Genomic DNA, 17192 nt, shown 5'->3' with positions numbered 1-17192 from the left:
CTCCTCCAGTTCCCCGCTTTGGACCCTGGCCCTAGAGCTGTTCGGGTAGCCTCGGCGACCTCCCCCACAGAGCCGCTGCTCGGTCCCTGCCCCAGGGCTGCCCCGAGCATCTTCCGGGCAGGTCCGGCTCGGGTGCTGCCCCCGCGCCCCCGGCCGCCCCCCGCCGGGGCGGGGCGCGCGGAGGCGGGGGCGCGCTGGCGGCCGAGGCGGCGGCGGCGGCGGCGGCGAAGGCAGGCGGGCCGGGCGCGTGTCCGCGGCGCCGTGACTCGGCGGCTCCGCAGCGGCTGCAGCGGGAGGACCCGGCCGGAGCCGCCGCCGCCGCCGCCATCGCAGCCGGGCGGCCGGGCCCCGCCGCCGGGATGCCGAGGAGCCGGGGCGCGCCGGGGCCGCCGCCGCCGCCCGGCCAGGCCCCGCGCTGGAGCTGCTGGCGGGCGTCTGGGCGGCTGCTGCTGCTGCTGCCCGCGCTCTGCTGCCTCCCGGGTGCCGCGCGGGCGGCGGCGGGGGCCAGGGACCGGGCGGCGGTGGCGGCGGCGCGGGCGGCCAAGGCGGAGGCGCCCTTCGCCGGGCAGGTGGGGCTGGCGCGCCGGGCCGGGGCGCGGGCTCGGGGCCTTCGGGCAGGGCAGGGGGCGTCGCCCGGCCGGGCCTGGGCCGCGCCGGCCGCCGGGGTCAGCGCCTGGGGTCCGGGCCCGCGGCCCAGGAGGGAGCTGGGGAGGGCCGCGCCGAGGGCCGCCCGGGCTGGGAGTTGTTCAGCACCGTGGACAGGGGCAGCGGGCGGGGGCGGAGCGGGAGGGTCGAAATTGTTTTGGTGGCGGTGGGGTGTGTGGCCTGCATGACTATGTGTGAGGGAAGCCGTACAACGCCTCGGAGTAAATAGTAAGCGCAGCCAGTCTGTTGTGGGTTGGGAGAAGAAACCGAGGATGTTCAAGCTGGAGAAGGGGGAGGGGGGAGGGCGGAAGAAGGACTCGATCACTGTCTTTATATTTGAAGGGCTGTCAGGTGCAGGCAGGATAGACTTGCTCTGCGTGGCCACACAGGACAGAACTGAGGCCAATAGGGGTGGGGGTGGGGTTGCAAGAAGGCAAATTTCGGCTCAATATGGGAAGAAGTTTTTAACAATTGGAGCTGCTCAGCCAGCTTAGGAGGCGGTGAGCTGCTCATCACTGACATGTGCAAGCAGCAGCTCCGAGAGGGATTGGATGGATGCATGCATAATACCTGCATGGATACATGCATAATAATAACAATATTAATGCCAGCTAGCATGTACTCAACACTCATTATGGGCCAAGACTGGTGCCGTTTTATATTTATTAGCTCATTTAGCCCTCAAACTACTCTATGAGATAGTTGCAATTATTATCCCCATTTTACAGCTGAGAATATAGACTCAGAGAGCTTAAGTAATTTGCCCAAGGTCACACAGCTAGTGAGTGATGGAGTTGGCTGACTCTGGTCTTCTTATATTTAACCATGACATTATTCTGCATCACATGGGCAGGGGGGACAGTTGAACTGTTATTTCTTTGATCTCTTCCAACCTGGAGGTCTGCAATCCTAACAGACAAGGTTGAGGCATTGGAATTTTGCTGGGGGAAATCAGTGATTGTCTGAATTATCCCGAGAGAGAGAGAGAGAGAGAGAGAGAGAGAGAGAGAGAGAGAGAGAGAGAGAGAGAGAGAGTGTTGAAGCAGGCAGTCTGCTTGTTCAGAAGAATCTGCTGAAACAGCAATAAATTGGGCATGGAACCCAAAAGCATATATTCCCTGAAATTCTGTGCAAATTTGTGTTTCTATGTGCGAGTATTCTAGGAGAGCATCCCTAGATTTCTTCAGATTCTAAAAAAAAAAAAAAAAAAAAAAAAAAAAAAAAAAAAAAAAAAACATAGAAGAATCTTTAGCCCCAGTTGATAGTCAGCTTCCAAAGATCTTATAATTCTTGGGTGAGTTTTAGTGAAAAGTTTCCCTAGCTTGTTTGTGTATTTAGCTTTATCATACATCAAAAATGAGTTAACATAGAAAAAGTAAGGCTCCCTTGTACTTCCTGAACACACAGGGTGAAGAGAAAGACATTGACCCAGGATTTAGGAGGCCTCCACTCTAATCTGACCTTGGCCCCTGGTGATTTCTGTGACCTTGAGCCATTTCCCTGCCCTCTCTAGGCTTGAATTCTACCATCTCTCACACAAAGAGATGGGGTTGGTTGATCTCAACTCAGAAACCTTTTTATTCTCATGGTATTTCAAGCATTAGGAGGAGGCAATTCATTTAAATATGTCAGGATTTGGAGAGAAGGTTATGTTTACTTAGTACTTATCCTTACCAATTTTACAAGCTTTGATTATTCCACCTTTCTTAGCCTTCTCATTTTCAAACTTAAGTTTCCCCATTATAACAGACCACCCCCCCAGAATAGACACCTTCATCCTCTGGGTCATTTTAGTATCCTTCTTGGATATTTTGGGGCCCTAATTTTCAATCTGACCATAGTGGGACCCTATTGTTTTGCCTACAGAAAGGACAATTTCTTTTTTGGTTTCTAGGTTTGTCCTGCCCATCTCTGCACTGCCCTGACCTTAACATATTAGGCCACTGCCTTTAGGAGACATTGTGTGATAGCTCCCTGATCCCTTTCCTGGGTCAAAGCTGATAGCCTGGAACATGACACCGTGTATGTGGATTATTTTTATCAGAGTGCATTGCCTTACATTTCCCCACATTGATGTTCAGTTGCCATTTTGCAGCCCACTCACTCTCTTTCCTCCCTCCCCTTTCCTTTGACATAGCATTTCCCTACCTGAAAGGGCTTAATATGATCTGCAGTCCTGAAATTTTCACTTGGCTCTACTTCTTCTGGATCACTTATAAATAATTTAAATCAGGCAGGTCCCAGGATGGTCTCTCGGACCACCTGCACGCTTCCACTTAGAGAAGTGGCCATTTATTTCCATTTGTTTTTTCCTATATCTGAGTTCTCAAGCCATTGATGAAAACACTACCCTTCTTTTCATCCCATTCCATTTAAAATGTCTAATATATTGTCCAAAACTTTCTGAAAGACACACATTGTATCCACTGCTTCTTTCAACAATTTGTGCCTAATTATCCCTTCCTTGAAGACTAGCAAGTCACATAATTGAAAACTTATAGAAATATTGTTGCTTTTCAGCCAGCAGATAAAGTTGCTTACTCTGTCTTTAAGGCCCCTGGAGTCTGACTCCACCCTATCTCCCCATTAGCAGGCTATCTTTCCCACTGCATATTGATATGCATCCTTACTCCATGTAAGCTTGTCTCTTCTTTATCCTACGAGGAGCTACCCACGTTTCTCTGGACATGGTCATGTGTTGTTCACTCGGCACTCCCACCCAACAAACCTTAAAAGTCCCAGCTCATGCCCTGCCTTTTCAGGAAAATCTCCCTCACTTCTCTAGGCATCATTTCTTTATTTCTTCTCGGGGTACTCTTTGAGGCAGCCCCAGTCATCCTGCTGTTTGATTTTTTTAAATACTTAAACATTATTTGGGAAGGAGGAGTTATGGTTTTTAGGCAAGGCATTTCCCAACAAAAAACACTTTTTGTTGCTATATCTAATAAAATCCCCAACACTCAAGGCTCCCCACTAACCATTTAGTGAACATTCAGTGATCCTACTCTGTAGTCTTTATGTCCACAAGTTTCATGGATCTGGAATATGTATTCATGGGCATGCAGGTCTCGAGGTCCCTTCTAAAACCATTCCTAGGATGAGACTTGTTTCTTGACCTTCCTTTGGTGGAAATAGAGGTTATTCTTTCAGGCAGTAATTCCACAGTTTCACCCTTGAGCTCTTTCATAACTCTTTAGATGGGATGTCATCTAATGATAGTGAGATGCAATAGAGAGGATTTGAGAAGTAGCCATTACCTTAGAGATCACCAAGTGAGCACATAGTACCATTTAATAGATACTTCTTGAATTGCCTTAAATGAGGCACCTAAGGGCACAAACCTTGATAGTAAGTGATTGGAACCTGAACTTTTCCCTGGTCTCCTGACTTCTAAACTAAAAGAAATTTTCACTGTCTTTGTTGATTTCATAACTTGAATCTTTCATTACCAAGACAAAAAAAAAATGCAATTCAGTGTGTTTTCTCACGTGTTTCTTTTGTATTTTATACATTGTGGGGTCCAACCAATTCTCTCAATTGGTTTCCTGTCTTTGATATATTTAAATCATCCCTTTTCTTATTATTAGCTGGGAAGAATGCCCCTCTAATTTTGTTGTTGCTTGTGTGTGTGTTTGTTTGGCTTTCCTAGGTTCCAGTTGGATACTAAGGAGGGTCAGAATAGGCAGAAAGAATCCTGGCCACATGAGTAGCAGAGTGAGGCTCCAAGACCCAGGGCATAATGGAGTCCAGTCATTGAGAGTGGTTTTGAATTATTTGCTCTGGGAAAATGGAGAATATTCTTTGGTTTGCACCTGTAGCCAAGGAGGTAAAGTCTAATTAGGGGGTGCAGTAGGCCTACTAAGAAGCACTAGCATATTCCCAAGCCCAAAAATACTTTTAGTGTGATCACAGCCCCCATTATATCTGTGAAAAAAATTTTGTTTGGAAGTTCATTTTACATAAGCTAAATCTAGTCTGCTGAGCTTTTAATTCATTTTTTCTTACTATGGGTTTTCCCATTACTTTAATAGCCCCTTGTGTCTATAAAGTGCTCTGCACTTCCCAGATGCTTGTGTGTGTGGGTTTGTGACAATAATCTGTCCTTATCATATAGGTGAGTAAACAGAGATGGAGAGATGATGTGCCTTTCCCATCAGCTTGTCCAGGGACCCACATGTGACTAATAAGCAGTAAAGTGGAGACAGAAGCTCTACTTTCTGTCTGTGGGCTCACTACTTTATACCAAACTGTCCAGTCCTGGATTCTTGGCATGGCCTTTTGGCCAGTCTTTTCCTCTTTTCCAGTTCTTGAAAGAAGTATAATTGTACACAGAGACTAATCTTAGGAAATGCTTAGCCTTATAATATGGTATCATTTGAACTCTAAAAAGGTGGAATAGTCTGTATCCATTGTCTCCTCTATGCCTGACACCTTCAAGATGTGAGATAAGTATTTTTAAATTAATTTTATTGTTTGTATCCCCTACCAACTTCTCTGAATAGTGCTTGGCACCCAAGAGTCAGTAAGCTTTTTTGAAGAATAAATGTATGCATGCTAGTGGTATAAATAAGGTGAAGGGAAAAAGGGAGGGGTGAGATTCTCCAGCTGAGGTTGGGTTAGTCAGAATTCTTCAGGAAGGAAGTGGCATCTGAGATGAACCATTGAGGGAGGAGAAAGATGGAGAATGGTGAGCAAGTAGTCCAAACAAAAGGGAAAACATAAACCAGGGCTCACACAAGCTCATGGCATGTTTAGGAAACAGTGGATAACTGGATGTGCCTGGAGCATCGACTTGCTTGCTGTTTCCAGTAAGAGTGTGTAGGAGAAGAGGCTGGAAAGGGAGACTGAAAGCAGATTGTAAAATTGGCTTTTGTCCAAAGGCTGAGGAGAGTCATTAAAGGTTTCTGAGCAGAGAAGTGACCTGCTCAGAACCATGTTGTGTGTGTGTGTGGGGGGGGGGGTGCTAGACTCACTCCTGCTCTATGTGTTTTAGGCTCTCTTAGCACAACTGAGGCCTGAGTACCCATTTTAGGGAATGGTATGTGGATGAAGGTGTGAATTATGCCTCTGACTCTCCTCCTTGAGAAGTTTTTCTTATTTTGTGGTGTTGGGGATCAACCCAGGGCATCATGCATGCTAGGCAAGTACTCTACCACTGAGCTACATCCCCAGTCCTTGCTGAAAGGTTTTGGAATCAATCATTTGGTTTCTTTGGGCTTCAAGATATATTCATTCAAGTTTTTCACTAGTTCTACTTCATCACTACAGCATGCTTTTGCTTTAAAAGGCAACTTTGAGCCAGGTGTAGTGGTGTACTTCTGCAATCCCAGCTACTCATAAGCCTGAGGCAGGAGGATCACAAATTTGAGGCCAGCCTCAGCAACTTGGTGATCCCTGTTAAAAAATAAATAAAAAAGGTGTTGGGGATGTAGCATAGTGGTAGAGTGCTTGCTGGGCAGGTGTGAGACCTTAGTTCAATCCCCAGCACTACCAAAACAAAAAACCAAGAAAAAAAAAAGGTAATTTTGATTTAGGCTTTAGGGATATAGAGGATAATAGTGAATCATCTGTATATGTAAATATACGTATGTGTATATCTGTGTGTGTGTGTGTGTGTGTGTGTGTATTAAACATTTTACCAAAGATTGTACATGTTGTTATAACAAAGTAAGTAGAGAAAAGCAAGACATTATTAAACTTTTGTAAGCAATAATTTAAATATTCAATTCGGTGCCACATTTAGGCACCCCCAAAACAGGAATTGTCTTCCACCTCCTTCTCTCCTCCCGTGCCTCACAGCCATCGCCAAGCCCCAGCAATTCTAGCTTCTGAGTGGATCTTTACTGTGTTCATTTCTCTCCACATCCACTGTCTCCCTCTTAGACTAAACTTATGTCATCTGTCATGTGGACTTCAGGAACTTCCCACCTGATCAGCTCTCTTGCACACCTCTAATCCCTCTTTATGCAGGAACCAGAAGGACCTTTTAAAAACAAGTCTACACAGGGGTTGGCTATATTGAAAGCCAATATCATAAAAACTAATATCTGACAAAGCTGGCTGTTGATTATCTGGTGTTTGTTTTATCATTTTTATGTCTTTCTGAATGCTTGAAATCTTCAACCATAACAAAAATTTAAAACACACCAAAATCTGATGTTACCCTCACCCTTATCTTGCTTAAAATGAGTTTTTAGGACAAAGGCTAAAGTACCAGCTATAGTAGTAGTCTAGTAATTTTTATGGAATTCAAATGCACATTAAAGTAGAAAGAACAGTGTTACAGATGCCCTTGAAGCTAGCACTCACTAGGTTATTACATACGGCCTATGAGTCACCCCAGGACAGTCCTTCCCACTCTCTGACTTCCTTTTATTCCACCCACTCTCCCCACTGGTCACTAGACTCTAATCACCCTGGCCTTATTTCTCTTTTTATAATATGCAGGCTCCTTCCTTTTCAGGAATTCAACAAGATAATCTTTCCTAAAAATGCTCATTCTTTGACTTTCACTTAGCCTCTTCTATTCATTCACAGGTCTCTGCTGAGATGTCACATGCTCAGGGAGGCCACCCCTGAGATCACATCCTATATCTCCTGTCATACCTTCATAGAAACTTGTCCTTTTCTTTCATTCCACTTATCACAGTTGCAATGAAATGCTTAATATTTTCATACCCATCCTCCCCACGAAGCTGTCAGCTCCAAGAGGAAGAATTCAATGGAGAAGATGGGCATATAAAGCTTTATTTACAATGTAATATGAAATGTGCCATAAAGGAGGCATGTGAGAATGCCACTGGAAGCACAAAGTTCATTTAACCTGGGACAGAGAGTCCCACCCATGAAGCGGCATTTGAAGTACATTTGAAGGTATCTAATAGTTCTTCAGGATTAGGCCAGAATACACATGAGAAAGGTATCCTACAGAGAGAGAGGAATAAATGCACAGAAGTACAACGCAAAGGACGTGTTCAGGCAACACAGTAGATGTTACAGACCAAATATGGGGAACTTGGGGTGGGCAAAAAGGACTTGAAGCTTGTTTGAGGGTGTGCTAATGAACTAGATTTTGCAACTACCAGTGAGGAATTAGAAGATCATCTTCATACTCAATCACCTAACTAAAATAATTTAAGTAATTAATTAGAGGTTATCTAGTCAGCTTTCTTATTACAGTTAAGAAACTGAGGCCTGGGCTGGGGAGATAGTTCAGTCGGTAGAATGCTTGCCTTGCAAGCATGAGGTCCTGGGTTCGATCCCCAGCACCACCAAAAAAAAAAAAAAAAAAAAAAAAAGGAAACAGCCCTAATTGGGTACAGTGGTCCCAGCCTGTAATCACAGTGATTCAGAAGACTGAAACAAAAGGATCCCAAGTTGGAGACCAGCTTGGGCAACTAATGAAGACCCCATCACAAAATAAAAAATAGGACTGGGGATGTAGCTCAGTGCTGGAGCACCCTTGGGTTCAATCCCTGTATTGGAGCTGCGGTGGGGATGGGGAGGGACTGAGGCCTGATTGCTGGTCTTTGTCTTTCTTCTTCCCATTTCTTAATTCATCACTAAGTCAAGCCCAAGGGACAGGAGGGTATTGGAAAAGGCAAGGAAGACTTTTAGAAGGAAGATTTCTCAGAGTGAATGAGAGCACAGCCACACTCCTGGCCTTGGGCAGAGGCCTCCCCAGAATTGGAAAGCTCGGACATCCCATTGCTGACCCAAAACCCCAAATGCACCACCTCCCCAGGCATAGTGATTGTCTGGCTTGTGGTGGCCTCCTGGTAGTGGGCCAAGGACATCGTGTGGAGCGCCAGGGAATTCCCGCTAGTGCACTTACCACCCACTCAAGAGCCGATGGCAGCCAACAGGCAATGCTGCGCCATTAAGGTATTTGTCAAGAAGCTAAGCTGGGCATTGTGGGCGATCCTGAGGGCCCTTTTTAGACTGGCTGGAAGTGAAGAAGAAGAAGAAAAAGAGAGAGAGAGAGAGAGAGAGAGAGAGAAATAGCATTTGGAAGCAAACCAGAGCTAGTGCAGGAGGTGTAGCATGACAGAAAGAGCCCTCTCTGGGAGGCAGGGATGCTGGGCTCCATTTCTGGCTCCCCTGCAAACTTTTTCTGCAATTTTGAACAAGTCATTTCCCCTTCCTGAGCTTTATTTTTCTCTTCTGCAAAATAAGCATGTTAAATTACATGATCTCTAAGTATTATTGACCAGTGCATTTCCTAGATCCCTGAATGATTATGCCTTCAAGATGAAATTTTTGAAAGTAATCATAACTCAGGTTGGGCTCAGTAGCAAACCTGGGACCTTGGTTGGAGGGGTAGAGGAGAAAGCAGGGTTTTAGTGAGACGGCAGTTGGAAGAACCCAGTAACGTGCCAATTTCTAAGGAGTCCCAAAGAGACCAGTGATTTGGTTTAGAAGCAATAATCAAAGGTGATAGTCTATTGTGAGGACTGTAGGAACAAGAACATTTCTATGTGCCAGAATCAGCTAAATGTTTTATGTGCCTGTTTAGTTTCCTATTGTACAAATACCTCAAATTTAGTATCTTTTTAAAAAATATTTTTTGTAGGTGAACACATACCTTTATTTTATTTATTTGTATGTGGTGCTGAGGATGGAACCCAGTGCCTCACACATGCTAGGCAAGCGCACTACCACTGGGCCACAACCCCAGCCCCCAAATTTGGTGTCTTAAAACAACAAAACAAAATAACAACAACAAAACCCCACAGTTAGGGAGGTAGCTAAATGTAGAGCATTTGCCTAGCATACACAAGGCCATCCCCAATACTATGGACAACAAAAGCAATACAAATTTATTTTACATTTCTAAAGACCATAAATTCAAATGATTGTTAAAGGACGAAAAGCAAGGTGTTAGCAGGACTGTGTTGCTTCTGGAGGCTCACAGGAGAATCCTTTCCTTGCCTCTTCTGGTTTCTAGAGGTCATCTACATTCTTTGGCTTGGGACCCTCTTCCATCAGTGGCAAAGCTCCAATCTCTCCTCCTGTTATCACTTCTCCTTCTCTTACTCTGACCCTCTGCCTCCCTCTTGTAAAGACATGTGATTCCATTAGACCTACCTGGATAATCCGGGATAATCTCCCCATCTAAAGATCTTAATCACATTTGTAAAGTTTCTTTTGCTATGTAAAGTAACATATTCACAGGTCTGGGGGATTAGGATGTGGACGTCTTTGAAGGGCCATTACTTTACCTACCACGGTGCCTCCTTTTACTGAATCCTAACAACACTGCTTCATCATCCTGCTTAACAGATGAGGAACATGATGCTGACAGAAGTTAGGTCATTTGCCCCAGGGAACTCCACTGGAAAGGTTAGGCAATCTTTGATATGTGGTAGAATCTTGGTCTCAAGTGACCTGACTTTTCATACAGGACCCCCTTCAGTTCCCACATGCACATGGAATTCTGTCTCATTCTCTGGAGAACTAGGGGGAATTTGAGACCCTGAGAAACAGATTAGTGTCATAGCAATCTCAGTTTTAGACTTGAGCACCAGATAAAGAAACTGAGACCAAAACCCAATAGTAAGGACTAAGCTAATAAAGCAATGAATGGGAAAAGGATGCTCTTGAGCCACCCTTCATGCCAGTATATAGCAACACAATAGACTTAATGTTGGAGTTGAAGCTGCTAATGGGCCATTTGCCAAAGTGAGGATTGGCCAAGGAGATGGACAGGTGAGGGACCTAGAGATGACAGTAGAGCTGAGGCACAGAGGGCAAGGTCTGGACATTGGGCCAAGGTTAATAGAGGACTTTTCTAAATGAATAATGTACTTCCTGCCTTAGGAAATTATTGGCGATAATGAACATAATGTGTCCATTCCTTCATGGCTCTGCCAGGGCCTGTGCTAGATCCTGGCGTTACAGTGAGGACGGGGACAGGCTATGATCCCTGCCCTCACGCATTTACAGTCAAGAGGAGACAAGTAATTCCCATGTGGTTACAATACAGTGTGATAAGAACTGTCTTGAGAAGAAGGATGGGGGGCAGACAAGGGATGGGGGAGAACTATTGATGCAGATTTAAGGGGTCAAGGCAGCCTTCCTCAGAGAAAGACAGAGGAAGAGTGATCTAGCCAGAAGGAACAAGCTATGTAAGGGTCTGGAAGAACTAGAATACACTGGACCACAGGACATTCAGTGGAGAATGGTAAGAGAGGTTGCAGGGAGTCAGGGGCCAAATCTCTAAGGCTCTTGACAAAAGAGATGAAAAGCCTCTGATGCCCTTGAATTCCCTTGGAGGGTATTTACAGTTACTGTTCCCTCTTCCTGGAACACTCTTTTCCTAGTAGCTGCACAGCCCACTCCCTCTCCCCTTCCTTAAATGTCAAAGAGACCATCTTTGACCACCTTCTATAAAATAGCTTCCCATCACTATCTCTTTATTCTTCATAGAACTTATTATCACATGATTCTTTCACTAAATGCACCTAGCAAGTAATTGGAACATTTTTTTTTTTTTGCTGTTATAGCCCTAGCACACAGTGACTGGCACATAGTAGGTCCTCAAGAAATATTTATTGAATGGATCAATGGACAGAAATAAGCAGATTGTATGTTTAGGAGGTGGAGCCAACAGTTCTTTGATAAAACACTGAATGTGAGTAGTGAAGGAGAGGGAGGAGTCATGGGTCTTAAGGAGAGTGAGGAGTCATAGGTCTTATGAAGCTTCTGGATTTGGATAACTGGGTAGGAGATGGTGTTGTACTCTGATGTAGAAACCAAAGCACAAGGGTATTGGGATTGCTGTGATCTGAGATATGATTTTTCACTTTATGAATGAGAAAATAAGAAGTCCCAGGATGGGAATGGACTTCCTGCCCAGTAGTCTGACAGTGTGGAATGCCTCAATTCTGCCTCTGATGAGTTTTGTGGCTCTGGGTAATCACTTAATCTGTCTAAACCTCAGTTTCCTCATCTGAAAATTGGGCATCATCATTTCTAGCTCCTGGGGTTGTTGCATTCTTATGTGCCTAGAACAGTGCAAAGTACACAGTGCTCACTCTAATAATTGTAACTATTATTGTTGTTCATATAATTAGAACATCTCTGACATCTAAAGAGTTGTTTCTTGTAATCAGTCAAGATCTATGTCCTGCAGTTTCTCATTCTGGTCTGAGTTTTGCTCTCTGTACCAGCAGAACAGATAGACCTCCTTCATATTCATGTTCTTTTTCATGCAGTCCTCCCTCTTCCAGCCTAAACATCCCTCATCTGTCTTTGCAGAACATGGTTCCTGGTTTCCTTGCTTTCCTGGCCACTCTCTTAGTCAAGTTCCAGTTGTCACTGTCCGCTACAGATAACCTCTAGAGTAGAACCTAAAACTCTTATGTGCGTTAATGCTGGTTCCTTATTCCTGTTTCTCACATTATCACCCTACATTATGATCTTGGTTGCCCAAATTCTTTGCTCAGGGCCTTTTATCCTTCTTCCTTCTAGTTCAAATTCAACCCTGTATTGCCTGGTCCTTCTTAACAGACTTCACCTCCGGCCTTTCTGCTAATACCACCCAACCACTTCATATTTGATCAAACATCTGATCGCGAGCACTCTCCCCACTCTGTATCTCTAGTCGCCCAGGTTGTGCTCTGAACGCTCCTGGGGACCACCTGCATTAACTGATCCATATCCTCTCCGCCCTGCCGCCCGGGCATCTCTGTTATCCAAGTGCGCTCCTCAGCACTGCCAGGGATCTGCTTCTTGCCTCCCCCACTGCCACTTCTAATCTCACCACCGCCTCTGCTGTCTGCCGCTCTCTTCCTTCTTCTGTCCACATTTCTTTTTTTTTCTTCTCCTTGTTATTCTCCGCTTTCCCCTTTCCCTGCCACTACTTCTGAATGTCTTAGCTTTGGCTTCTAAGTGACCAAAATCCCGCCTTAAGGCCAGCGGGCCAATCAGTGTTTTGCCTACGATCTCCACATCCTCTTCAGCTCAGCTATTTTGGTCCCTGCTTGCACTCTGAGATTCTTCTCACTTTCCTCTGGGTTTACACCTCTTTCAGCACTTTGAGGGTGACAGACATCTTAGAGTTGGTTAACTGAGCTGTCAAGGTTAGGCTTGTGCAGCTGGTGATTGATTAATAGATCCAGGTGTAAAAGGATGAATGGTAGGTCATTCTGTTTGAAACTGAATGAGACTTTCCTCCTTTAGTAGATATTTATCTTTTTTCAAATGGGACAATGGAGCCTATTGCATCATCACCAAGGAAGTCAAATCACAATAGATTGAATCTCAGCAAATGATTTTTCAACCTCCAATAGATATGAGGAATTATGTGTGGTGCTTTCATGTGTATTACTCATTAAGTCTTCCCAAAATGAAATCCTTCCTTGGTACCCAACAGTGCCTCGCACACCAACTGTTCATTCATTCATTTATTCATTCATGAACTCAGTGATTATTTATTGTGCCAGACACTGTGCTAAATGTTGTAGTAAATACAAAAAAAATTTATGACACATTCTGTGTTCTCCAGTAACTTAATCTAGTGGGAGAAAACAGACATATCAATGAACAAATATGATACATGTAGTAGTTGTGTTTAAAGTAGTGTGTACAAAAGCACTTCAGGACTAGGGAGGGTTACTCACTACCTCTGTGAGGGAGAATTAAGGAGGGTTTAACAAAGGAGGTAACACTTGAGCTAGGCCTCGAAGGACAAGGAGGAATTTACTAACGTGTAAAGAGAATTGTGTTCGGTGGCACATCCCTGTAATCCCAGCAACTTGGGAGGCTGAGGCAGGATAATCGCAGGTTTGAGGCCAGCCTCAGCAACTTAGCAAGACCCTTTCTCAAAATAAAAGATAAATTAATTAATTAAAAGGGCTGGGGATGTAGCTCAGTGGTAAAACACCCTCGGGTTAAATCCCTAGACCAAAAAGAGAGGCAGATGGGATTGGCTTTTAGGCAGCAGGAAGAATATGGAAGTGTGAAAGGGCAAGGAATATTTGGGAATTGGTATAAATAGGGTGTAGAACACTTGCTTTAACCTCAGGGGCTTCTGCCCAAAAAAGTCAGAGGATTGCCTAGGACACGGAGCAAGTGAGTGGCAGAAACAGGTAAGCAGAGAATTGTCTGGTCCCTGATCATATTTCTTGGCTTCCTACCCTTCTAATAATCTCCTCTCTCTCTCTCTCTCTCTCTCGCTCTCGCTCTCGCTCTCGCTCTCCTCACCCCCCGCTAGTTCTGTCAATGCCTATTCCCTGGCTTAGATGCTGTCATTTGACCAGCCCTTCCCTCTCCCATTTCCCCTGTTAAGAGGTCTGCTCTGAGCTCTAAGGATTGTCCCCAGTAACTCTGGGAGGACAACAGAATCCAAAGAAGGCACTGGTCCTGCCCCCATGCCCACTGTGTGTCTGAGCCATTCCAATGTTTGGTCCTGGCTCAGATATTTGCCTTGATTTTCAAGGAGAAAACATAACTTGGTGGTCTGAAGGATGAAAAAAGTAATCATTACTTCCAAGCATCAACACGCTCAACATTTAAGCTATAAATTTTGAGCTATAAATTTGACCGAAATTTTCCTGGCAGAAAAGCCAAAAGGAAAATCCACTGGGTTAACCAGTATTGCTTTTCTTACGCCTTAATTTCCAGAATGTCTCTGGGGAAGACATTTTCCTCAAGCTAAAGTTTGATTCTAAAAAAGAAGAGACAGGGTAAGGAGTGTATAATTTAGCTGTCATTTTAGCCACCAAGTACCAGACCCTCTGCAATGTTCCAGGTCTTTGTGAGAGATAGTGATGTCCATTAGTTGCCCAACAGAAAACTGTCTTGACCATAATAGATGTACTAACCTCCATTTGACCCACAAGGAGTCTTGGTCCAGAGCGAATGTGGATATCCAGGTCAGGATGACTAGATTTCAAAAGAAAAGAAGGAATCAAAACCATATTTTCCACTTAAATTTACAAAAGATAATAGAAACACCATCTGAAGGGATAACAAATACATGTCAGATATATTAGGTATCAGGTACATTCATTCATTTCATCTTAACAACAACCCTTATCCGAATAAGGATATTGGAGCTCAGTTTGCCCAGGGCCACAGCCAGGAAAGGGGAAGTCAGGATTCCATCTCAGTACTGTGTGTCTTTCCAACTGCACTACCCTATTTCTTCATTCTGAAAGTTCTTAAAGTTTACATAGAAAAGGGAACATGATGTGACATTCTGAGTTGTGATGGGCAGAGAGAATATGGTGCAAGAATTTAATGGTTTGGTAACATGACTTAATCTAGGAATGGAAGTTGGAGAATGCGGGTGAATGGACAGATAACTTGTCAGTTTCCCTGCTACTTCCATTTTGTTTGTTTGTTTGTTTTTTTGATATTTCACTTGAGTTTTTGGCTGGTCCTGGGCTGTACTCAAGTCATAAGCAATTCTCTGTAATATGTCCACTCTGTGAACAGATAATTATTTGTCATTTCTTGACATGTCCTCCTTTACAACCTCTTCACTCATTGCCACCACCACCCCAAAGTCCTAGCCTTTTTAAATACTGCTCAGAATGCCACACTCTCCTCCACCTCCAAGGAGTTGCACATGCTGTAAAAACTTAGCTCAAATCTCATCTCCACTTGGAAGACCTCCCTGAGCTTTCCTTGCCCCTCTGTCCCTACAAGACACTCCTCTCTTTTCTTCCATAGAACCCTGTACACACTTGCTTTGTAGCACTATATATATGGTTTATTTGTCAATCTGTGAGTTCTCTTATTCATCATTGTATCGAAGGAAACTTTTACAGTGCCTAGCAGGTAGTAAATGCTCAATAATGTTTGTTAAATAGATATAATAAGCAGCTACTGTGTGCTGAGCACTGACCTGGGCACTGGATATATAGAAATGAATAAGACATGGACCCCTCCCTTGAGGAACTTAGTCACAGTCTGGTAGAGATTGATATGTAATGATTGGAGTCTAATATTATAAGTCCATAAAATCTACTTGGGTAGCACAGAGGAGAGGAAAAATAACTTAGCCCCGGAAGCCTTCAGAGGTAGTAATGTATGAGCTGAACATTAAAATCTGACCAAATTAAGAATACTAGGCAGAGAGAAAAAACACGTACAAAGACATAAAAAAAGAATCAATGTTTGGTGAAATGCAAGAAGTATTGTCATCATTCAGAATGAAAAACATGTTAGGATACTAAATGTGAGAGAAGTCAGGTTGTCACTCTGACTTTATTATTCTGACAATTTTGTTTTTAATCAGTCAGATGAATTTTATCACAAGGCAGTGAAGATGTTAGAGTCATCTCTGGTGAAATAAAGAATAACTTATTTCTAGTTTTCAGTATGCCTTCTTCCAAAAATAATTTGATTTGACTTATAATATAAGACACATCCACAATAAGCTTGTTCATATAGAAACAAGAAACAAAAGCTATAGATAGGAAGGGAACGATGCCATTTCCCAGGGCGCTTTTGCCTTCATTCGCTCACTTGGTATCAGGCTGTTTCTCTGAGGATGGGCAGAGAATAGGGTTTTCTGGCTGCAAGTCCAGCTTTAGGAATGCTCCTGAAAATGCTCGTGGATTCTGTAAACATGGATATTTTCCCCGTTTTCTGATGGATGCCACAGATATTTCCCAATACTCCCATTTCTTCAGGTTTTCACCCCCTGATTTTTTAAAAAAATATTTTTAGTCATAAATGGACACAGTACCTTCATTTCATTTGTTTATTTTTTTATGCGGTGCTGAGGATGGAACCCAATGCCTCACAGATGCTAATCTAGTGCTCTAACGCTGAGCCACAACCCCAGCCCTACCTTGATCTTTTCGATGGGAATAATCATTTTCAGACTCCTTTCAGACTCATTGCTCACTTGAGCCTCTTCACCCTAACGACTTTCGGATTCTCTTGCCCTCTGAAAGTTTTTCTCCTTTTAAAAAATATGACTTCATGCATAAAACTTGGAAAACACACACAAAAAAAGAACAAAAGACACAAGTTCTGTGATACTCTACCATTGAAAAACTTTTAAAAAATGTTTGCAGTAATGCAGATCAGACCCACAACCTCACACATGATATGCAACTACTCTACCACTGAGCTGCACCCCAGTCCCCTGTGATAACTAAAGGATATTCACAGCTATTTTTTATTTTTAGTGCATTATAGCTATACATAATAATGGGGTTCATTCTGATACATTCATAAATGCATATGACATAGTTTCATTCATTTCAATCCCTACTACTTTCTCTTTTCCTCCTCTGTTCCTGCCTTCTGAATCTTTTTCTTTCTCTCTTTTTTTTTTTTTTCTTCTTTTGAGGGGGGTTTGGAGTATAGCTTAATAATAGGGGTGCGCTTAGCATATGCAAGGCCCTGTGTTCAATCCCTGGCACTGCAAAAATAAAAATAAGAAATATCATTGACATCATTTCAGACTTTCAGAAAAGTTTTCAAGAATGGGAAAAGAATTCCTAAATATCCTTCACCTGATTCCCCAACTGTTAACATTTTACTATATTTGTTTTATCTACCTCTCTCTCTCTAAATATATTTAT

The 17192-nt window shown here is 43.7% G+C and overlaps 1 protein-coding gene across 3 annotated transcripts in view; it reads left to right on the top strand.

The window, feature by feature from the left end:
- The first annotated feature begins 250 nt into the window (after positions 1-250).
- Positions 251-17192, top strand: part of Mmp24 (matrix metallopeptidase 24) — a 39641-nt gene continuing 22699 nt past the window's right edge. The window contains exon 1 of one of the 3 annotated variants that reach the window (XM_047538180.1): positions 251-569. In XM_047538180.1, coding sequence (XP_047394136.1) covers positions 360-569 — 210 coding nt within the window. In that variant the 5' untranslated portion in view covers positions 251-359. Of the gene's footprint in view, positions 570-8184; positions 8530-13621; positions 13737-17192 lie in introns of those variants that run through there. The other 2 variants (XM_047538182.1, XM_047538184.1) reach the window with 2 other exon arrangements.

Source organism: Sciurus carolinensis, chromosome 2 (genome assembly GCF_902686445.1).
Source record: "Sciurus carolinensis chromosome 2, mSciCar1.2, whole genome shotgun sequence".
NCBI classification, from domain to species: Eukaryota; Metazoa; Chordata; class Mammalia; order Rodentia; family Sciuridae; genus Sciurus; species Sciurus carolinensis.
Note: the sequence above shows the minus strand (reverse complement) of the source record. Positions and strands in the feature narration are given on the sequence as shown.